The following is a 21,914-nucleotide window of genomic DNA, read 5'->3' on the forward strand; positions in this document are numbered from 1 at the left end:
CCGGGCAGACTGGGTCACTAGCTAACTCACTGGCACACTGACTGATACACCGATACACTGATACGCTGACTGACAGACAAACACAGACGCACACAGGTATACAAATATAGAGACAGAGACGCACAGATACACACACATATATAAATAACACATAGAAAACACACACTTCCCTTTCCCTCACCATCCCCCCTTCTCAAAAACAACTATAGCAAACAGCTGATACAGAATTGTTATAAAGTATTTTTTAATACAAAAAAAAATATTTAGAAAAAACACAAACACACAATAAAAACAACTTATAGGCTCATTATTGTAACGCAGACTACAGGATATAAAAAAGGCTTGTGAATATATCTATATAAAAATCATATATACATATTGACAGAGTATATTGCTTGTTTGTTTGTGACTGTGACACTACATGGAAGAAAACATTAGTGGGGTCAGCCCGACCCCTGGTGGTCGTATCTAGGTTTGAAAACAGCAGCGAGCAACCAGACACAGTACAAAACAAAGTCAGACAAAAGACAGATACCTAGAGACAGTCACAGCCTATATAGGGTGTAGTTTGTGGTATTGCAACACTGTACTGGAGTGGACTTGATTCCCCTCTCTCTCCACCCCCCCCCCACCCACCACCTCTTAGCTCTCTATCGGTTGAAGTGCTAGAGAGCCATGGCCAGCTCCAGCCGGGGGAAGTGACATCACTAGCAAGTGGGGCGGATTCTTGTTTATGTCCCATACCAGCTTCATATCACCCCAAGGAGGATCTATAACTGCAGAGAGAGAGAAAGGAAACTAATTACACACAGAGAGACTGCGCCAAACACACACACACACACAGGGACAATGAAAGATGGAGAGAGAGATGAAGACAGACAGTGGACGGGAAGGTGAGGGAGGACCAGAGAATGAGAAAGAGGAGGAGGAGTAGAGAGAGAGAGAGAGAAATTCGAGAAACACAAATTTGTCATGCCAATAATGCACCTTAAATCGAAAATTGAAATTGAGAGAGTGTTGTTGCATTTCTCACCTGATATCTCAAATTTAAACCCGGGTTTTGGCTCTGTTTTGTCCTCACAGTCACAGTGCAGCTTCAGCTTGAAGCCCTGCTCCTCCTCTACACAACACAGCAACAACACAACACAGGACAACGTCAGCTCAAACCCCTGCACCTCTCCTACACACCACAGCAACAGCAACACACTGTTACATTACAACAACAGCTAGACAACACCAAAAATGACACAGGAGTTACACAAGACACAGTGAAACGCAATGACACAACTGTCACGGAACACGGAAGCAACACAACACAGCGACTGACCGTTCCCCGGCAGCCAATCTTTGACTGTCTGTGTGACGTCGAAGGAGAGCCAGCGGTCGGCGGAGTCCTTGTACACGAAGCGTGAGTTCAGATATTGGGAGTCATTGCCTGAGACCTGAGAGATAGAAAGAAAAGGAGGAGAGAGTGTTTAGTGTTGATGTCTCTTAATATGTTTTAGCAAAATAATACACTTTACAGTAATCTGGTCAGTGCTCTGTGTTTCAGGTGTGTAGTTGTGTAGCTGGGGTACCTTGTACAGCTCCAGTCTCTGACTCTTTCCTTCCTGGAGACTGTTTCGCTTGATGAACAGACGCAGCTCGGCGCGGGTCACCCCCCTCCCGCCCTCCCCACCTCCTCCCAACGTCTCCCGCAGCGCCGACATGTTAAACAACATGACCTTATCAGAATAGTCCGTCCCTGGAGAGAGAGGGAGAGAAGGAGAGAGGGAGGTGGAGGTAAAGAGGGGGGGGGGCTGTTATTTGATGTCTGTAAATAGATGATAAAATGTATAATTAGTGCCCTGTTCTTGAGCATCGAGACATGTCTGTCAATGCTTTGGCAACACTGATGTCAATTTGTCACTGAGGTAGAGGAGGAAGAGGACATGAAAGGGACAAATATATACCTGTACAGTTCAGTATAGAAAAAAGCAGTGCACTGCAGTCCAGTATAGTATAGTGCATTAAATGAATACAGTATAGTATATTGCAGTATACATCGGCATTGCACAGTATATTACAATACTTAACAGCACAGTATACTACGATATACTGTAGTGTAGTGCAGTATAGGAACACTGTTCAATTACAATATGTAATTAGTACAGTGAAGTCAACATTTTCCTCTGCATTGTGTGTGTGTGTGTGCTTGTGTGGATTTGAGCATGCAGAGTCACTGACTGTACCCCCCCCAACTCACGGTCCTTCATGTTGAACCGGTGCACCACCTTGCCGAAGGACTCCTTGGGCCGTGTGTCCTGCGTGAGCTCCCCGGTCGGTGCCCCCCCTGCTTCCTGCAGCCCCTCCTCGCTCAGCTTGAGTGTGGCATTGTATAGCTCCAGCATGGCGGGGGGGGGCTCGTCGCTGGGGGAGGTGTCCTCAGGCCCGGGCTCCTTGGGCAGCCGCAGCTTGCTGAGGATCTGGCCGCGGATCGCCTCGATGCGCTTCTTCTTCACCAGCATCAGGTCCAGGGGCTTGCAGGTCGACATGGCGACGGCGGGAGACAGGGTGCCTAGCAACCACAGTGCGGACAGCGACTGCAGGAGCAGCAGGGCTTGCATGGCAGCGGGGTGGATATCCGGTTATTGTTTAATTGTTCAATCAATTTGTGTGGGGGTCTTATTTTGAGTCCCAAATCTGTCCCCAGAATATGCAGCCCTTAATTGATTAATTGCTCCAGATTGGTTAATTAGAGTAGGGCCTGGCTCTATCCCTTCGTACCACAGTGTGTAGGGTGTTCATGCAGTGAGTTACTGCAGTTGACCAGTCTCTTCTCCAGTCAAAGCATCCCTCAGAGAGGCCAGATCCGAATTGGTCAACTGAAGATACTCAGTCCCGCTGCTGTCACACTGCTGTCCTCTGACCTGATTGGTCAGGCAGTGCTGTATCCAGTGGAGAAAGACCCCCCTGCAAGACAGAGGAGAGAAAACTGAGAATCAAAAAGCAGCAGAACCTGCCTCATCTCCCTCAGCCTGCCTTCCTCCCGCCCCTGCCTCAGGTCAGCCTCACTGGAACGCCGCCTCAATACAACACACACACACAGCAATCTTATAACAGTATTAGCAGTAGTAGGAGTGGAAAATGATGGAACTTCTCCTTCTCTCTTCCTTTTTGACTTTGTCATTCTTCCTCCCTCTCTCCCCTCTCCTTATCATTTTGATGGTATTTTAAATGTCAACCTCTCTCTTAAAATTTCAGTCTCTGTCACTGTCTCTCTCAGGAGGGTATTTCTCAGTGACAAGTTGGACTTCCCGAGCTCCTAATTACAGATGAACAGGGAGGAGAGGAGATACCCAGTCACACACAATCACAAACACACACGCATGGACAGAGTCACACAACTCATCACGGCCCCTTCTGAGTGCGTGACACCCTGCAACAGGTTCACAAAACAACTCAGCCATCATTATTAACTGAGCAGCATGTCTACCATTAAGGATGGTTACTATTAGCAGTATTAATAGAGATATACGAGCTGACGCACAATCAATAAATCAGGCAGAATTCGGATCAGCAGCTCATGAATAACAAAGAGATCAAATGCAAATGATAATTATGAACATTATTATCTACATGATATTGACACCTCACATGTTTAAGAAGCTGCAGGTCTAAGCTCTGAGCTGAGGTGAGTGTCTGTTCTGACCCCACAGTCGCTGTAGCGTTAGACAGCAGGTCAATTCTCAGTGTACTGGAACTGAACCCCCCCCCCCACACACACACACACACACACGCACACACTTCCCTCCCTCTCCTCAGTCTGTTTCAGTCTCATTCCTCCTCTCTTCCCTTTCCCCCCTCTCTCTCTTCCTCTTTCTCCCCCCCACCCCTCTCCACCCCCTCTAAGGGCATAAAATGAAAGTGAGATGCTGCAAAGGGGGAATTTAAGAGGAAAGGGAGAATTTAAAAAGGAATGGACATGAAGGAAACGAAAGAAAGGAAACCGGGATTTTGAAAAGCAGAAATCACAATCTTCTTAAAGCGCTCAAATACAATCAAGAAATCGATCTGGTGGTTTGTTAAAAATAATAAGAAATGTATTCCAGACCAGGTCCTGGCTGTGCCTCTGTGTGTCTGAGTCTGCAGCAGTTGTAGCAGTAGTTGTCGTAGTTGGCTCAGAAGTCCTGGTTTTTTCCTCTTCTCAGACATCTGATCGAACCACAGTCTCTGTCTTTTCTCTATCTCTTTTTTATTTTTCTTAGTCTCTCAGTTAATCAGCTCCGTCTACAGCTTTTTGACATTAAGCAACTCGTTCTCTCTCTCTTGCTCTAAACAGTTCTTCCTCTGCCTTGTTTTCTGTTTCAACAGCTCTCTTTCCGTCTGTTTACAGCTCCCCCTTCCCTCGCTTGCTCTCTCTCTCTCCATCTGTTAACAGCTCCCCCTTCCCTCACTCTCTCTTGCTCGCCTTAGTGTGCTCTCTAACAGTGCTTCTGCCTGTCAGAGCTTGCTAGTGACAAAATGATTTGTGTGGTTTGTGTTCACCTTCTCTCTCTCTCCCTTTATCGTTCTCTCTCACCCTCTCTCTCTCTTTTGTTTTCGTCTGGTTCCCGTTACAGAGGTCTGTTCTCCGCCCAGGAAATGAAGGCAACCGGTTATAGTGTTAAAACATCTGTGGAGCTACTGCAGAGATGGTGTGTTTAACTGTTCGCTTTCTCTCCTTTTATGTCTCCCTTCCTTTATTGCTCTGCCGCTCTCTTGATTTCTTTCTCTCGAACAGACTGTCCACCAGCCCTGACTCAATCGCAGACTGACTGACACACCGGGCAGACTGGGTCACTAGCTAACTCACTGGCACACTGACTGATACACCGATACACTGATACGCTGACTGACAGACAAACACAGACGCACACAGGTATACAAATATAGAGACAGAGACGCACAGATACACACACATATATAAATAACACACAGAAAACACACACTTCCCTTTCCCTCACCATCCCCCCTTCTCAAAAACAACTATAGCAAACAGCTGATACAGAATTGTTATAAAGTATTTTTTAATACAAAATTTTTTTTTTTGAAAAAACACAAACACACAATAAAAACAACTTATAGGCTCATTATTGTAACACAGACTACAGGATATAAAAAAGGCTTGTGAATATATCTATATAAAAATCATATATACATATTGACAGAGTATATTGCTTGTTTGTTTGTGACTGTGACACTACATGGAAGAAAACATTAGTGGGGTCAGCCCGACCCCTGGTGGTCGTATCTAGGTTTGAAAACAGCAGCGAGCAACCAGACACAGTACAAAACAAAGTCAGACAAAAGACAGATACCTAGAGACAGTCACAGCCTATATAGGGTGTAGTTTGTGGTATTGCAACACTGTACTGGAGTGGACTTGATTCCCCTCTCTCTCCCCTTCCCCCACCTCTCAGCTCTCCACTCCGTATCGATCGAAGTGCCGGAGAGCCACGGCCAGCTCCAGCTCCACGGTCCCGGCGGCGGCGGTATGCAGCCGGTACCTCTGCGCCCCGGTGTAGACGAGATCGGGGGAGCGCAGCTGGGGCCCCCCACCTACGAAGCTGTGGGCCAGCCGCTCCGGCCACGTCCCCCCAAGGGGCAGCCAAGTGGGGCAGCGCAGGCGATGCGGCCCCGGGGACGAGGGCAGGTGCAGGAAGCCGTAGCCACACAGCTGGCAGCGGCCCAGCCAGTCCTCACTCCACACCTGCAGGTGGAGCTTGGGCCAACCTGAGAGAGAGAGAGAGATGGAGGGCAGGATGGTTGCCTTATGGTTTTGAGGGGTGGTGTTATCACAGTTATCAAGAAAGAACAAGACAGACAGAGAGAGGGAGGGAGAGAGGGAGGTGGGTGAAGGAGAGGAGAGGCAGTTACCCTGCAGTCCCTTGGTGGTGTAGTGCAGGTCGATGGGATGGCTCCAGTAGGCCGTGTCCCCAGTCTGGGGAGAGTCTACCTGGGTCTGCCCCTCCCTCAGCCCGGACAGCAGCCGCCACGCTCCCCCTGGAACACACAGCAACACACTGTAGAGACACACTGCTTCACACACAGCAACACACTGTAACACTGTAGAGACACACTGCTTCACACACAGCAACACTGTAGAGACACACTGCTTCACACACAGTAACACTGTAGAGACACACTGCTTCACACACAGCAACACTGTAGAGACACACTGCTTCACACACAGTAACACACTGTAACACTGTAGAGACACACTGCTTCACACACAGTAACACACTGTAACACTGTAGAGACACACTGCTTCACACACAGTAACACTGTAGAGACACACTGCTTCACACACAGCAACACACTGTAACACTGTAGAGACACACTGCTTCACACACAGCAACACACTGTAGAGACACACTGCTTCACACACAGCAACACACTGTAACACTGTAGAGACACACTGCTTCACACACAGTAACACACTGTAACACTGTAGAGACACACTGCTTCACACACAGTAACACACTGTAACACTGTAGAGACACACTGCTTCACACACAGTAACACACTGTAACACTGTAGAGACACACTGCTTCACACACAGTAACACACTGTAACACTGTAGAGACACACTGCGTCACACACAGTAACACACTGTAACACTGTAGAGACACACTGCTTCACACACAGCAACACACTGTAACACTGTAGAGACACACTGCTTCACACACAGTAACACACTGTAACACTGTAGAGACACACTGCTTCACACACAGCAACACACTGTAGAGACACACTGCTTCACACACAGTAACACTGTAGAGACACACTGCTTCACACACAGCAACACTGTAGAGACACACTGCTTCACACACAGTAACACTGTAGAGACACACTGCTTCACACACAGTAACACACTGTAACACTGTAGAGACACACTGCTTCACACACAGCAACACTGTAGAGACACACTGCTTCACACACAGTAACACTGTAGAGACACACTGCTTCACACACAGCAACACTGTAGAGACACACTGCTTCACACACAGTAACACACTGTAACACTGTAGAGACACACTGCTTCACACACAGCAACACTGTAGAGACACACTGCTTCACACACAGCAACACACTGTAACACTGTAGAGACACACTGCTTCACACACAGTAACACACTGTAACACTGTAGAGACACACTGCTTCACACACAGTAACACTGTAGAGACACACTGCTTCACACACAGCAACACACTGTAACACTGTAGAGACACACTGCTTCACACACAGCAACACTGTAGAGACACACTGCTTCACACACAGTAACACTGTAGAGACACACTGCTTCACACACAGCAACACTGTAGAGACACACTGCTTCACACACAGTAACACTGTAGAGACACACTGCTTCACACACAGCAACACACTGTAACACTGTAGAGACACACTGCTTCACACACAGCAACACTGTAGAGACACACTGCTTCACACACAGCAACACACTGTAACACTGTAGAGACACACTGCTTCACACACAGCAACACTGTAGAGACACACTGCTTCACACACAGTAACACACTGTAACACTGTAGAGACACACTGCTTCACACACAGTAACACACTGTAACACACACGCTGTGTACCTGTGTGGACGCCCCACTTGCAGAACAGGCTGGACTGGGGGAAGCCACTGGCCCCCACGATCTGACCAATAACGTGCAGTTCAGCCATCCTGAGAGAGAGAGAGAGACGTGGATCGAGTTCATTCATCTCCCAGTGCAATCCACTCCACTTTAGAGAGGCACATACGCCAGTGAAAACGGGTAATTAGTACATAGCGTAACTTTATAACTTGTACAGTTTATAGAGTGCAACACCGGTCGCTTACACTTGACTATCTGCGAACACTGTTAACAGATAATACTCGACACACATTATCCTACACAAAGGATTATTTTCCAATAAGACAATCCTACCTTCAGTCTCTGCAGCACGTTTAGTGTTGTGTTGAACTATTACTATTATGATATCATTACTTTTATTGAGAATAATCAGTCCAATGTGTTCCGGTTGTTTACATCGCCAGGAGGTCTCCACGGCTCCGGGGCAGAGAGTCGCCGGCACTTCCTTGGCAACCCGACACCGAGCTCTCCCATTGGTGTGACGTTTACAAAAGACCAACAGACAGACAGCGCAAACCAGGACAGTAGGCCGCTATAGTATACTATAATACATTTGCTTGTTGAATACGAGTAGTCAAAAACGACTAATAAAATTAATATCAATGTTACACCATTACAGGAAGTCCGACTGCTCTCGCTCCACAAAACTACACTTCCCACAAACCCCCGCGCGTTCACCGCCGCACACTTCTTTTTATTGTAAATCGATTGGCTTGTTCCCGCCCCTGTCGGAAAACAACATGGCGTCTCCCTCACATTGGTTCTGACTGCGTTTCTGTGGAAAGAATCGTGTAGCGGAGCGTGGAAAAGCCGCCAAGTTGTTTTGCCGACTGGCTAGAGAGTTACAGAAAGAATCAGAGAACGAAAGAGAAAGAGAGCTGCGTTTTATCTTGGAGGTAAAACGCGTTTATAAGTTTTACAGTTTTTGTTTTGGTACCAGGCCTAAAGTTACCGAATCTGCAAATTAAACCGTATACTTACGTTCCCTTATTATAAACGACTAAACTGTCTCTTTATCTGCACATAGACGGTGCCTTATTCGTTAAACACTGTTCCACAGTATATTGTTTAATTCTCTTCATTAACCTGCTTTATAGAAGTGACGTAACGTGAGGTATTCTGTGTGAACCGGCAGAATTTCCTTGCAGTAGGTTAGTACAGTCGTGTATGTACATTATGTAGCTACCAAAAGTATATGGGTATGCGGGGGTTTAGAGGGACTTCTGCTTTTTAATCTGTTATAAATCAACAATGTAAGACGATGTAAAAACGACAAATGCACAAGCAGCCTGCATCTTACAAGATAACTAAACAAAAACAAAACCTGGACAGGCCACACAGTTCAATTAATAATGTAGTATACCCACTTACTATTTTAGTACTATACACAGAGGAGGTTGAGTGAAGCATAATTATTATTGTATAGGGAATGAACAGGTGCTGTATATTACCTTTATGTTATGTACTTGTATTTTAAAATGAAAGCTTTTGATATTACTCATTGTCTTGATGCAGTTTAATGTCAGTACAAACCGTGCTGGTTACTATTGAATCTTAAGCAGAGGTAGCGAATGACAAGGACTGTAAATTCTCACTGCTTGTTCTGTCTGAAGATAGTTTGACTGAATATGTCATTGTTTATGGTCATATGGTGACAGTATGTGGGTTAATCAAAATAGCAGTAGTAGATACGGTTAATGTTATACTCTGTGTGTGTGCTATACTCAGGGCCTGCGTGTTATACTTCCTGTGCAGGGTGGTGCAGGATGGCGTCAGGCAGCGGGGAGGCAGCCGGGGGTGTGAGGACCAGTGTGGCTTCACAGTTCTTCAGCGGGGAGGAGGACCCAGCCATCGACATGACCACCAGCGAGAAGGTAGGCACTGCGACCCGCCATACCGCACTGCAGCCGCAGAACATACTGTGCACGACACACAGCATCACACCGAACAACATGTTCCATCTACTGCGGAACCACTACACCGCTGCTACAGACCCTGTCCCCTGCTCTCTCTCAGGTGGTGGAGCTGTTGAACCAGGCGGCTCTGATCTCCTCGGAGAACAAGCTGACCGTCCTGAAGCAGGTGCAGGAGCTCATCATCAACAAGGACCCCAGCCTGCTGGACAACTTCCTGGATGTGAGTCTCACCCTCACTCTCAACAGTGCTCCTTCTACTACTACTACTACTACTACTGTTAAAATCATATGCTTCTTTAATATTATTACCCCTTCTATTTCCACCTTTGATATCTCTCTCTCTCTCTCTCTCTCAGGAGATCATAGCGTTCCAGACAGACAAGTCAATGGAAGTGCGGAAGTTTGTGATCGGCTTCATTGAGGAGGCGTGGTGAGCACGCACTCATTATTATTATTCATATTAGTGTTATTAATTAACTTTTGTTTTTGTGTTTGTCTTCTGAAAATGGTTAATATTGATGATGGGTATCAGTGTTATTGCGCACTGTGTGGTTTAGGTATTGTTCATTAGAAGTGTTCACCTTGTGACTTGTGATGGTATAGGTGATTTTGTTGAGTAGCTGTGGTGTTATTGATTATTGATCGGTTGTCTTGTCAGTAAGCGTGACAACGAGCTGCTGCTGAAGCTGATCGCCAACCTGAACATGCTGCTGCGCGACGAGAGTGTCAATGTGGTGAAGAAGACCATCCTCGCTCTCACACAGCTCTACAAGGTGGCCCTTCAGGTACTGAACTGATTTAAAACGCAACTGAAATAACAGCACTGTACTGTAATAACTTTTGCCTTTGAAGCTTCAGAGCACATTACTGCACGAATGAACACACTACTGGATTGTAATGACACTGGACTTGACTGTCATAAATCTCCCTCACTCCCCAGTGGCTGGTGCGGTGCCGGGCGGTGTCGGAGATGCAGGAGGCGTGCTGGGCGCTGCTGTGCCAGATGAAGGACGAGGTGCTGGCGCTGCTGGACTCGGACAACGATGGCGTCCGCACCCACGCCGTGAAGTTCACCGAGGCGCTGGTGGTCACGCTGTCCCCCCGCACGGCTGACTCCCACACCCCCCGCCACCAGGAGGCGGACCTCAGCCTGGACAGGGTGCCCCGCGACCACCCCTACATACACTATGGTGAGAGAGAGGGTGGAGAGGGAGACCACCCCTATATAAACTACATTTAGAGGGGCAGAGAGGAGATGATCCTTTTGGTGCTGTTTGGTGTGTTGTGTAAACACCTTGTGTGCGGAAGGCTGGTTGGGGCTCTGTTACTAATGGTGGTGTGTTGTGTAGACGCCCTGTGTGCGGAGGGCCGAGCCGCTCTGGAGCAGCTACTGAAGTTCATGGTGCACCCGGCCATCTCCAGCATCAACCTCACTGCCGCCCTTGGCTCTCTGGCAACCATCGCCCGGCAGCGGCCCATGTTCATGAGCGAGGTCATTCAAGCCTACGAGACACTGCACGGTGAGAGAGGGAGTGGGAGAGGGGAATTGAGGGATAGGATGGGAGGAGGAGGAGGGAGGTAGCAGAGTATGTAAAGTGTATATTCTATATAAGTCTTCTCCTCTCACAGCTAACCTGCCGCCCACTCTGGCCAAGTCCCAGGTGAGCAGCGTGCGCAAGAACCTGAAGCTGCACCTGCTGACAGTGCTGAGGCACCCAAGCAGCGCCGCCTTCCACAGCCAGATCAGCACGCTGCTGCTGGATCTGGGCACCCCCCCCCAGGACATCGCACGCTGCACGCCCGCGCCCCGCGACCAGCGCAAGAGAGCCGCCCGGCACGACACGGACTCCACTGGCAAGAAGATCAAGATTGGTGAGAGAGGGAGGAGGAAGAAGGAGGTTGCAGGGGAGCCCAAGGGAGGCTTGGTGGAGCGGGAGGATTGAGAAGATAAGGAAAGAGATGGGGGGCAGGTGTGAGGTTTTTGTTGCGGAGACGAGGGAAGAGAGGAAGGAAGGAGTGGGAGAACGGTTAGTAGAGACAGTGGAGGAGAGGGATTGCTGGGATGGGAGGCAGTGGTTCGCAATCCTCGTCCTGGGCACCCAGTGTCCTGCTGGTTTTTGATCCACCCTCAATTAACTAAAAACTTAATTGAACTAATTTACTTTATTTGACTAAAATTTAAATTTCTAAAAGTAAAATTATATCATGTACCGAAATTCTGTAACATTCAACCTGACATCTCCAATGGTTTAAAATTCTTAATAAGCTCTGATTAGGGCAATTAATAAGTTCAATTAAGGAGTTGAAATACCAAACACCAGCAGGACTTTGGGTCCCCAGGACCAGGATTGGGAAACACTGCTTTACCCTACAGTTTGTGTTCCAGCAGAGTTCTCAATTACTTAATTCAACCCTTAATTTAAATAATTTCCTAAATCAGAGCCTTTAATCATTTTAAACAGTAGGGGTTATAAGTTGAGTATAAAATTGTATATAGAACTTATCTTATTAAGGAACCAACTTTTTATCAGTTACACAATCTAAAGAGTGAAATGTAATCAAATAATTATTACATAAATTAAGGGTTTAATTAAGTAATTGAGAGCTCTATCAGAACACAATCCAGCAGGGAAGGGGTTCCTCCAGGACTAGGGTTGACCACTGGAAGGGGAGGGATTAGGGTTTGACACTGAGAGAACCTCCCGCTCTCTCTCAGAGCCCCCCCTTGTGGAGGATGATGAGGATAAGGACCTGGAGGCCGCCCCACCCTCAGCGCCCCAGAGCTCGTCTGCCCCGGCGACACAGTCGGCCATCGACCTGACTGCACAGTTCCTGCTGCCTCTGCTCGCCCCCGACAACGTGGCCAACCTGGTGAGAGAGGAGGAATTCTTCACTGGATGTCTGTCTGTCTGTCTTCTATCTGTGTCTGTACATCTACAGTGTACCTCTCTCTCTCACTGTACAGGTGTTGATCAGTATGGTGTACCTGCCAGATGTGATGCCTGCATCCTTCCAGGCCACTTACACACCTGTGGAGTCAGCAGGGACTGACGCTCAGATCAAACATCTGGCCAGACTGATGGCCACTCAGATGACTGCAGCTGGCATAGGACCAGGTGAGAGGAGGATGATGGAGCTATGGGGGAAGATAGATAAAATAAAATACCACTTTGTAAGTTTCTGACTCTCTCTCTTCTCCCCCCTCCACCCGTTCTCCTTTGACCTCCTCAGGAGTAGTGCAGTGTAAGTCGGTGCGAGAAGAGGAGTTAGCGAGGGAGGGGCCCGAAGCGGAGAGCAGTGAGGTCAAAGTGGACAGTGTGTCCATCCGGAGGAAGCTGTCTGCAGTGCCGCTGGGCCAGGCCATCTCTGTGCTCGGGGCCGCGAGGAGCCAGTCCCCTGATGAGGAGGGGGGGAAGGGGACCGGGGCGACGGTGGCTGGCAGTGCGGCGGGTGCTGCTGGAGGAGCGGGCGCCACGGGGGCCTCCGGAACTGGGGGAACGTCCCAGGTGAAGAGGCTCCCAGAACCCATCCTGCCTCCTACCCAGACCAAGTAAGAGAATGATACACACTGCAACACTGACTGTCTGAGACACTGACTGGCTGAGACACTGACAGATTTCTCCTCCTCTCTCTCTCTCTCTCCCTCCCTCTGTTCAGACCGTCTGGGGCAGGTGGGCGGAAGAAGGTGTTCCGATTGGCTGACGTGATCCAGCCTCTGTCGGATGCCCAGGCGGAGAAGCTGACACACAATGCCATCAACCGCATCCTCCATTCAGAGAAGGCCATCGCCCGCACAGGGATGTCCCATGTGAGTCACTATAGCCCCCAGCCTAAAAGAGGGATAGTTGCACTGGCAGGGTCTCATCCCTCCCTCTCTCTCTCTCTCTCTCTCTCTCTCTCTCTCTCTCTCTCTCTCAGGTGCGTGTGAAGCTGCTTGCCAGGCTGGTCAGTCAGCTGGAGGGCAGGCTGTTGGGGGAGGTCCTGTCCTTTGTGCTGGAGGACCTGCGGGGCCGCGCCGAGCTGGCCTTCTCCCTGCTGTACCAGGAGTACAGCCGCTACCTCGCCCTTGGGCCCCAGGGGGCGCTGGAGAGCTACGACCACTGCCTGCTTACCCTGCTGTCCGGCCTGCAGGAGAAACCCGACCAGAGGGACGGGTGAGAGAGGGATGAGGGGGAGCGGGAGGGCGGTGGCCAGAGCATTGTCACATTTTTGATGCGTTTTAAAGCAAATCTTTTCTTGCGTCTGTCACACTCTCTCTCTCCCTCTCTCAATTCAGATTCAATTTAAATTAAACTTTATCAGCATGACTAATTTCCATCAGTGTCGCCAGACCATTGGCAGACCGGTTCAGTGCTCAGGAACAAAACAATGGGGAATACAAAATAATCTCTCTCTCTCTCAATTCAATTCAATTTGCATGACATTTATATGCAAGTATTACCAAAGCATGTGATATAATTGATGCATATAAACAGGAAAATATAGATTTATATAAAATAGAATACAAAATAAACACAAGATTAAACATGATTAAATTAATAAATAAAATAATTTGAAAATCGTAAGATTAGGTACATTTCAATACATAAAAGTAATATATATCATAGCATCTCTCTCTCTCTCTCTCTCTCTCTCTCTCTCTCTCTCTCTCTCTCTCTCTCTCTCTCTCAGGTTGTTCACTAAGCTGGTCCTGGAGGCTCCTCTGATCACTGAGTCTGCTCTGGATGTGATCCGCCGCTACTGTGAGGACGAGGTCAGACTCCCCCCTCTCTCCTGCTCTCTCCCTTCCCCTCTGCCTCTCCTTTTCTTTTTCCTCGTCTCCCTCCAGCCCCTTCACTCTATCTGTTCTTTACCTCCTGTTTAGTCTCTCGCTACCTGTCTGTGTCTGCAGTTGCGTGTGTTTCTTGGGATGGCCGCTCTGAAGGAGCTGTTGGTGAATCTGCGTGTGGTTGTTGATTGTGTTGTTGCAGTCGCGTGTGTATCTGGGGATGACCACTCTGAAAGAGCTGATAATAAAGCGGCCGTCCCGGCAGTTCCAGTACCTGCACGTCTTGTTGGACCTCAGCTCCCACGAAAACGACAAGGTCAGTCTGTCCGTCTGTCCCCTGTGTGTTCCCGTCTCTGCCCATCTGGCCACCTGTCTGTTTCAATTATATAGACATGTCAGTAATTCTACAGTTGTGTTGATTAATCTGTTTCTGCTTCTGTTCGACGCTAACCATTTCTCTTTGTGTGTCTCTCTCTCTCCATCATGTGTGCATGTGTCTGTGTGGTGTGGGTTTTGTGTGGGTGTTTGTGTCTCAATGCATCAGGTGCGGACCCACGCTCTCAACTTCATCAAGCGGATGTACGAGAGAGACCAGCTGAGGGACTACATAGAGAAGTTCGCCCTCAACTACATGCAGCTTCTGGTGCACCCCAACCCTCCCTCACTGCTGTTTGGGGCAGACAAGGACACCGGTGAGACTCGCAGACGGAGACACAAAGACAGAGACGTGGACACAAGCAGACTCACAGATAAAGACGGGCGGACACAGCGACACGTACAGACACACAGACTGATAATCCTGTGCTCCCCTCTCCCTCTGCAGAGGTGGCATCCCCGTGGACGGAGGAGACGGTGCGCCAGTGCCTGTACCTGTACCTGGCCCTGCTGCCACTGAGCCACAGGCTGGTGCATGAGCTGGCGTCCGTCTACACCGAGGCCATTGCCGACATCAAACGCACCGTGCTGCGTGTCATCGAGCAGCCCGTAAGCAGCCACGCTCCTCCGCCCCTCCCTGCCCCCTCTCCCAGTCTCTCCTCAGCCCGTCTGTCTGTGTTCAGTCTCTCTCTTGTCTCTCTCTCTCTCTCTCTCTCCCCCCTCTGTTGGTTTTTGATTGTCCCCCTCTCTCTCTGTCTGTCTCTCTCTAGATCAGAGGAATGGGGATGTCATCTCCAGAGCTTCTGCTGCTGGTGGAGAACTGTCCCAAGGGAGCCGAGACGCTGGTGACGCGCTGCCTGCACATCCTCACTGACAAGGGTACGGCACCCAACACACAAACACACTGCACATCCTCACTGAAAAGGGTACGGCACACAACACACAAACACACTGCACATCCTCACTGACAAGAGTACAGCACAACACACCCAAGGGTACAGAACTGTGAGTTGGATCAATGTTGTATGTTTGTACTGCAGTGTGGATTGATCAGTGGTAGGTGTGTGTGTTTCAGTGTGTATTGATCAGTGATAGATGTGTGTGTTTCAGTTTGTATTGATCAGTGTGTGTGTTGATCAGTGGTCAGTGTGTATTGATCAGTGATAGGTGCATGTGTATTGATTGGTGTTGTGTGTATTGCAGTGCCCCCGTCCCCGGAGCTGGTGGAGCGGGTGCGAGACCTGTACCACAAGCGGGTCCCTGACGTCAGATTCCTCATCCCAGTCATCACCGGACTGGACAAGGTCAGCAAGCCTCCCTCCCCCCCACCGTCCACCTCTCAGTTCCTGTGTCCCTCAGTGCTGAGTGTCTCTCTCCGCCCGTCTCTCTGCAGAAGGAGGTGATCCAGGCTCTGCCCAAGCTGATAAAGCTCAACCCCATTGTGGTGAAGGAGGTCTTCAACCGGCTACTGGGCACACAGCACAGTGAGAGAGAGTTTGTGTGTGTGTGTGTGTGTGTGTCGGGATCAGTGTGTGACAGTTAGTGCCAGTGTAAAATCACAGTGATCGCTTGTGTGCAGTAATTCTAGTGAACTGTAGTGACTGTGTAGTATGTGTAGTAACTGTGTGTGGTGTTTGTAGTGACTGTGTGTCTCTCTTCAGATGAGGGCAGCTCCAGTGTGTCACCCCTGACCCCTGGGGAGCTGCTGATCGCCCTGCACAACATCGACTCCAGCAAGTGTGACATGAAGTCCATCATTAAAGGTGCAGCGCACTCTGCCTCTCCCTCTCTAGATATGACAGGAAATGGACCACGCATATTGATGTTTCTCTACCGTCTCTATTAACCCATCTCTCTCTCTTTCTCCCTCCCCACCTCACTGTCTCTCCTTCCCCCCCCCAGCCACTAACCTGTGTTTCAGTGAGAGGAACGTGTACAGCTCAGAGGTGCTGGCCGTGGTGATGCAGCAGCTGATGGAGCAGAGCCCACTGCCCATGCTGCTTATGCGCACGGTCATCCAGTCCCTCACCATGTACCCCCGCCTGGGCGGCTTCGTCATGAACATCCTGTCCCGCCTTATTCTCAAACAGGTAGCGTCTCGGTCCCAACTCCTCAGCCCCTGTGTGTCGGGCCTTGTCTCAGTCGGTCAGTGTGTCTGTCAGTCAGGCTGTGATGCCCCCCCACCCTTCTCTCTCTCTCAGGTGTGGAAGTACCCCAAAGTGTGGGAGGGTTTTGTGAAGTGCTGTCAGCGCACCAAACCGCAGTCCTTCAGCGTGCTGCTGCAACTGCCCCCCCCACAGCTCAGCGCCGTGTTCCAGCGCTGCCCCGAGCTGCAGCAGCCCCTGCTCAGCCACGTGCACTCCTTCACCCCCCACCAGGTACACTCCCTCCATCTGTTTCCAGCCCTCCATCCCTCTCTCCACTCCTTCACACTGTACCAGCTACAGTGCTGATCCTCTCTCTCTCAATTCAATTCAGTTCAATTCAAAAAAGCTTTATTGACATGAATAATTGACATCAGTGTTGCCAAAACATTGAGAGACATGTCCAGTCCTCAAGAACAGGGCAATGGGAACAGTAAACACAAATTATACATTTTAACATCTGTTTACAGACATTTTTCATAAAATGAACGCATTCAAAGTATACAGTGTCACAGTCTCTCTCTCTCTCTCTCTCTCTCTCTCTCTCTCTCTCTCTCTCTCCAGCAAGCTCACATTCCCTCCTCTGTAATGGCGATTCTGGAGGCTGAGACCAAACCTGACTCAGAGACACTGCCCCGGGACACTGAGCCGGTCAGTGAGGAGGGAGGGGTGGATATATAACTTAATAACTATCTTAATATCCTGGGAACACCCGCCATCCGGGTAGATTTAGCCAGTGGCGGGTAAATCTGTCAATCTTACCAGCCACTTTGGCAGGCAGCCAACAAGTGCAAAGGAACTCAACTTTTTTAGTTTCTCATAGCATATTGGTCGAAATGTCTCAAAATAAGAAATCATTTGTTGACTTTGTACTGTTGGTATCTTAGTTGATTTGACCAACCATAATGTCATGTTTTTTGAAAACATATAGCATCTGGACAGCCTTTGATCCAGGAGAGCAAATTTCATGCAGAGCAATGAAGCACATGGAAGGTTCCCAAATAGTCACAACCTTTATAGTTAATTTGAAAATGACAATAAAAAGTTGTGATAATGTTGGGAAACAATAATACAAGAGTCTGACACGAGATGCCTGAGAGCTGGCAGTTGCTTATTGCTGCTGTTATGTAATTTCCATACGTCTTCTAATAGGAAGGTATTTTTACATAGAGTAATATTTATTTAACAAAGATAAGTATTCATTAATTACATCAATTACAAAGTAAGAAAATACTTTCAAATTGAATGACTTGTAGAATGCGCGGGAACCCAGAAAGGGAGTAGCAGTGAAGAGGAAGAGGAGTATGAAGGGCGACAGTGTGTCATCATATAACACCCCTTCTCATGTGTAGTTTAGAGTGTTTATACAGATCCCCATTAGCTGCCATGTTATTGCAAATGTGATTGATTAATTTGAAAATGATGCTCCCGCAGTTTCTACTAGCAAGTGTTATAATTCAATAGAATGCAATGTTTTGGTCAAAGACCTTATAACACTTGCAAGTAGAAACAGTGTGTGGGAGCATGCTTTTTCTATCCAGATCCTTTTTCCTCATACACACCTGTTTTAACATGTTGATTAACCATTTACACACCCTTATGCGTTTTTTGTAATCTTTGCCTTTGGCTGGTAAAAATACCAAGTGGCTGGTAAGTTTTTTCCTTCTACCAGACACAGTGGCTAGTGGCCAAAAAAGTAATTTTTTCCCCCTGTTAATATCCCAGGAACAGTGTTGAACAGCAGTGTTCTCCATGACTAGTGTAGTGCATTGACTTGTACTGTATTGACCACAGAGTGGAGCAACTGAAAGGAACCTAACAATGACCTCTTGACCGCTCCCTCTCTCAGAAGGACTCTCAGGGCACCGTGGTAGCGGAGGTTTCGACAGCATCGCGGCCAGATCCGCAGCTGCAGCAGCGCCCCGCCCCCTCACAGGAGGAGGCGGTGATGGAGGTGAAGGAGGGAGGGGAGCAGGAGGACCCCCCCGTGACAGTGAGCCCCCCCACACTCAGCACCAAGGTACTGACCTGCAGCCTGCCACCACAAAATATACAGTATTAGGCTGGGTAGTGTGTAGTCTTTTTCTTTCTTTGCTTTAACTTCTCTCTCTCTCCCTCTACCTTTCTGTTCTTAACTCCCTCTCCCTCCTTTCCCTCCACCTTTCTTTCAATGTATCTCACACTCTCCTTTCCATTCTCTCCATGTGCTCCACTTCTTTCTCTACCTCCCACCTTCTCCTTCCCCTCCTTTCCTTCCTTCCTTCCTTCCTTCCTTCCCTTCCACCATCCTCCTCTCCTTCCCTCAGGAGGACCCTCAGGAGGACCCCCAGGACCCTGAGGAGAGCCAGGAGGCCCCAGCACCCCCCGAGAAGCTGGACGAGCCAATGGAGGACTCCAATACAGAGCCGGCCGCTCCAGTCGATCAGTCAGAAGAGGCCATGGAGGAGAGTGGCGAAGGAGCCACGGGGCCAGAATTAGGAGAGAGCATCTGACCAGTGAAGGAGAGGAGAGAAAAATAACTGTGAATGACTGAGACAAGATATATGGCTCCTGCATGAAAAGATGGAGTGAGAAAAACAGATTGGTTGTGTCCAGCCTGTCACACTGAGGCGTGCGCGCACACACACACACACACACACACACACACACACACACACACACACACACACACACAAGCCAAACACATACACAGACACACTCAAATGCAAATGCCTACAATCAACCTGACACACACACACACACACACTGATGCATATTGACACTCTCACCCAGACATACACACAAACCAGAGACAGTACTGTAGCTCTCCAGGACCAGGGCTGGAGGCTTCTGTTAGTTATTAATATGCTTAGACAGTTTAGTTTTTGCTTTCTTTTTTTTTAATTTGAATGTCTGAATTATTTTATTTTTGAATTGGATCTTATAATTGTATTAAATGACTTTTTTGTTTAAATAAAAGTGCCCGTCTGACTTTTTTCTTTTTTAATTGTATTATTTTAACTCGCACACCACTATATAAAAATTCGACCTGAATTCTACCACGTTTGTGGAAATAATGCCATCGGTCATGTTTGTGAAGCGCAGTTCTGCACAGAAATTCAGAAATCTGCGTTCTTGGAGTGTTGCTGCGTGACATCCCTAAGCCCCCGCAGACATCTGTGCAGAGTGCAGCTCTGAGAAGCTGCTGCGGGAGGCGAGCTGTGGCTGTGAGACAGAAGAGACAATGCACAGGTAAAGAGGGAAGTGTTAAACTGAATGAAAACTACTACTGCCCCCTAGTTAGCAGAGCTGAATGTCAACTTCTCACACACTGAAGCCGTGAACAGCACTGGCAAAGGTGTATTAGCCCTGGATAAGGCCGTCTGCCAAGAAATAAATTATAAAAATTAAATTACATCAATTATTTTAACAATAATGTATAAATACCCATGATGTATAACAAACCTGTAGCCTAAATGATTGGTGATGCCAAATTAATATAAAACAAAGAATCTGAATAGCGCAATGTGAAGTTCCAGATAAAATAATAAAAGGTAATGTCAATGAATTACATCAGTCTTACTGTATAGGCTGATAATCCACACGAATGTAAAATATGTAAGATGTATTTGAAGTAATGTATTTCTCATGGTTGCTAAATATATTAATAACAATAAAGTAGCCAATGCCCATCAAAGGTGGTTTTATATGAGTGTCATTTCAATACAGTGTTGTACAACATTACACAGAGACGATGAACATTACATTACAAAATAAACACACGTAAGGAAACAACATCAGGGAAGTTAAGGCAGATACAGTATTTATGATGGAATGCAATGCCCAAGTATGATACATTGTGTATCAATTCAATATAATTACATTGCATAATATGTATTAAACAGTTCAAATTAGCTGGTTAGTTTGTATATACTACCAATGAATGATGGATTCTCCAACCAAAATAAAAGTTACTCATGGTCATGTTATACAATCAAAGGCATAACTGACTTAAACCATTCACTTAATTAACGTGATAACCTGTTAATTAAATGGACAGTTACACTGTATATCTGTGGACGCCTCACAGAGAGGGCCTACTTGTCAAGACAATACATGCAATTAAATTATCACTATATTGTGACCGTCTTTATGAAAGATCTGTTCTGTTTCCAGATCCTGAGGGTGATAGTGTTCAATAGTGATAATGTTCAATTTAATAAAGACAACTTGGCTGAAAACAATGATTAAAAAAAATGTCAACTTGTTTCACTGTCCCTCTTACAGGAACCCATGAAAGCTCTATTACCTCTAGAGGCAGCAAGACGTCACTGGGACCTTTACAATCCTCAGTGCCCTGAAATGTTTACAAACATCCTGAATGAGTGCCAGCTGTGCGGACATAACACTACAGCTGAGAAGCTAAAACAGAAATGGAACGATCTCCTTGTGACCTATAACAGGGCAAAGGACCGAAGCAGGGAGTCTGGACAGACCCACATTACATGGGAGTACTTTGAGTTAAGTACTGTTTATCTTGACATGGGTTAAGGAAGGGAAGCAATTAATTGCTATATTATAATTGATTAGAAGTACAAAAGGTAGGTCACATATTGTATGTAGAATATAACACTAAAATACAACTGTTTTCATTACTTGCAGACCATGCAACTGTTCTCTGCCATATTTGTCACTGTGGTGTGATACTGTTTTTTTACTGATGCATTGTACACTCACCTAAAGGATTATTAGGAACACCATACTAATACTGTGTTTGACCCCCTTTCGCCTTCAGAACTGCCTTAATTCTACGTGGCATTGATTCAACAAGGTGCTGAAAGCATTCTTTAGAAATGTTGGCCCATATTGATAGGATAGCATCTTGCAGTTGATGGAGATTTGTGGGATGCACATCCAGGGCACGAAGCTCCCGTTCCACCACATCCCAAAGATGCTCTATTGGGTTGAGATCTGGTGACTGTGGGGGCCAGTTTAGTACAGTGAACTCATTGTCATGTTCAAGAAACCAATTTGAAATGATTCGACCTTTGTGACATGGTGCATTATC

General features: G+C 47.6%; 3 protein-coding genes across 7 annotated transcripts; 1 reads left to right on the top strand and 2 right to left on the bottom strand.

Moving 5' to 3' along the window:
* Nucleotides 1–222: 222 nt before the first annotated feature.
* On the bottom strand, nt 223–4,596 carry LOC136749441 (transforming growth factor beta-1 proprotein). 2 transcript variants are annotated; one of them, XM_066703745.1, is made up of 6 exons: nt 4,094–4,596; nt 2,246–2,952; nt 1,578–1,744; nt 1,328–1,442; nt 1,034–1,120; nt 223–776 (listed from the first exon to the last, which is right to left on the bottom strand). In XM_066703745.1, the coding sequence occupies exons 2-6, from the start codon at nt 2,604–2,606 to the stop codon at nt 643–645; spliced, it is 864 nt and encodes a 287-aa protein (XP_066559842.1). In that variant the 5' UTR covers nt 2,607–2,952; nt 4,094–4,596; the 3' UTR covers nt 223–642. The 2 variants fall into 2 exon arrangements, with proteins under 2 accessions (XP_066559842.1, XP_066559843.1); XM_066703746.1 differs by lacking the exon at nt 4,094–4,596 and having other exon boundaries at nt 2,246–3,738.
* A 435-nt stretch (nt 4,597–5,031) lies between these two features.
* On the bottom strand, nt 5,032–8,287 carry b9d2 (B9 domain containing 2). Its single transcript, XM_066703747.1, has 4 exons — nt 7,959–8,287; nt 7,626–7,714; nt 5,899–6,024; nt 5,032–5,754 (listed from the first exon to the last, which is right to left on the bottom strand). The coding sequence occupies exons 2-4, from the start codon at nt 7,711–7,713 to the stop codon at nt 5,438–5,440; spliced, it is 531 nt and encodes a 176-aa protein (XP_066559844.1). The 5' UTR covers nt 7,714; nt 7,959–8,287; the 3' UTR covers nt 5,032–5,437.
* A 104-nt stretch (nt 8,288–8,391) lies between these two features.
* Nucleotides 8,392–19,841, top strand: sympk (symplekin). 4 transcript variants are annotated; one of them, XM_066703742.1, is made up of 26 exons: nt 8,392–8,560; nt 9,393–9,538; nt 9,681–9,800; nt 9,937–10,010; nt 10,239–10,365; nt 10,521–10,770; nt 10,930–11,100; nt 11,210–11,452; nt 12,297–12,451; nt 12,546–12,696; nt 12,812–13,130; nt 13,238–13,388; nt 13,499–13,734; nt 14,252–14,333; nt 14,551–14,664; nt 14,893–15,040; nt 15,172–15,332; nt 15,494–15,602; nt 15,927–16,027; nt 16,117–16,207; nt 16,385–16,486; nt 16,626–16,813; nt 16,925–17,101; nt 17,432–17,518; nt 18,717–18,887; nt 19,174–19,841. In XM_066703742.1, the coding sequence occupies exons 2-26, from the start codon at nt 9,431–9,433 to the stop codon at nt 19,357–19,359; spliced, it is 3,822 nt and encodes a 1,273-aa protein (XP_066559839.1). In that variant the 5' UTR covers nt 8,392–8,560; nt 9,393–9,430; the 3' UTR covers nt 19,360–19,841. The 4 variants fall into 4 exon arrangements, with proteins under 4 accessions (XP_066559839.1, XP_066559838.1, XP_066559840.1 ...); XM_066703741.1 differs by having other exon boundaries at nt 9,420–9,538; XM_066703743.1 differs by having other exon boundaries at nt 9,420–9,538; nt 19,177–19,841.
* Nucleotides 19,842–21,914: the final 2,073 nt, after the last annotated feature.

The sequence above is a fragment of the Amia ocellicauda genome, chromosome 5 (genome assembly GCF_036373705.1).
Source record: "Amia ocellicauda isolate fAmiCal2 chromosome 5, fAmiCal2.hap1, whole genome shotgun sequence".
Lineage (NCBI taxonomy): Eukaryota > Metazoa > Chordata > Actinopteri > Amiiformes > Amiidae > Amia > Amia ocellicauda.

What these genes read in the sequence shown, in the direction of transcription:
- LOC136749441 (XM_066703745.1), bottom strand. Translation starts at nt 2,606, where the DNA reads ATGCAAGCCCTGCTGCTCCTGCAGTCGCTGTCCGCACTGTGGTTGCTA. An exon ending in AGATTGGCTGCCGGGGAACG is followed by an intron (nt 1,121 to 1,327) that starts GTCAGTCGCTGT and finishes TGTGTTGTGTAG; the next exon opens with AGGAGGAGCAGGGCTTCAAG. An exon ending in GTTTAAATTTGAGATATCAG is followed by an intron (nt 777 to 1,033) that starts GTGAGAAATGCA and finishes CTCTCTCTGCAG; the next exon opens with TTATAGATCCTCCTTGGGGT.
- b9d2 (XM_066703747.1), bottom strand. Translation starts at nt 7,713, where the DNA reads ATGGCTGAACTGCACGTTATTGGTCAGATCGTGGGGGCCAGTGGCTTC. An exon ending in CAAGTGGGGCGTCCACACAG is followed by an intron (nt 6,025 to 7,625) that starts GTACACAGCGTG and finishes TGTGTGTTCCAG; the next exon opens with GGGGAGCGTGGCGGCTGCTG. An exon ending in CACCACCAAGGGACTGCAGG is followed by an intron (nt 5,755 to 5,898) that starts GTAACTGCCTCT and finishes TCTCTCTCTCAG; the next exon opens with GTTGGCCCAAGCTCCACCTG.
- sympk (XM_066703742.1), top strand. Translation starts at nt 9,431, where the DNA reads ATGGCGTCAGGCAGCGGGGAGGCAGCCGGGGGTGTGAGGACCAGTGTG. An exon ending in TGCCCCGGGACACTGAGCCG is followed by an intron (nt 17,519 to 18,716) that starts GTCAGTGAGGAG and finishes TCCCTCTCTCAG; the next exon opens with AAGGACTCTCAGGGCACCGT. An exon ending in CCCCCACACTCAGCACCAAG is followed by an intron (nt 18,888 to 19,173) that starts GTACTGACCTGC and finishes TCCTTCCCTCAG; the next exon opens with GAGGACCCTCAGGAGGACCC.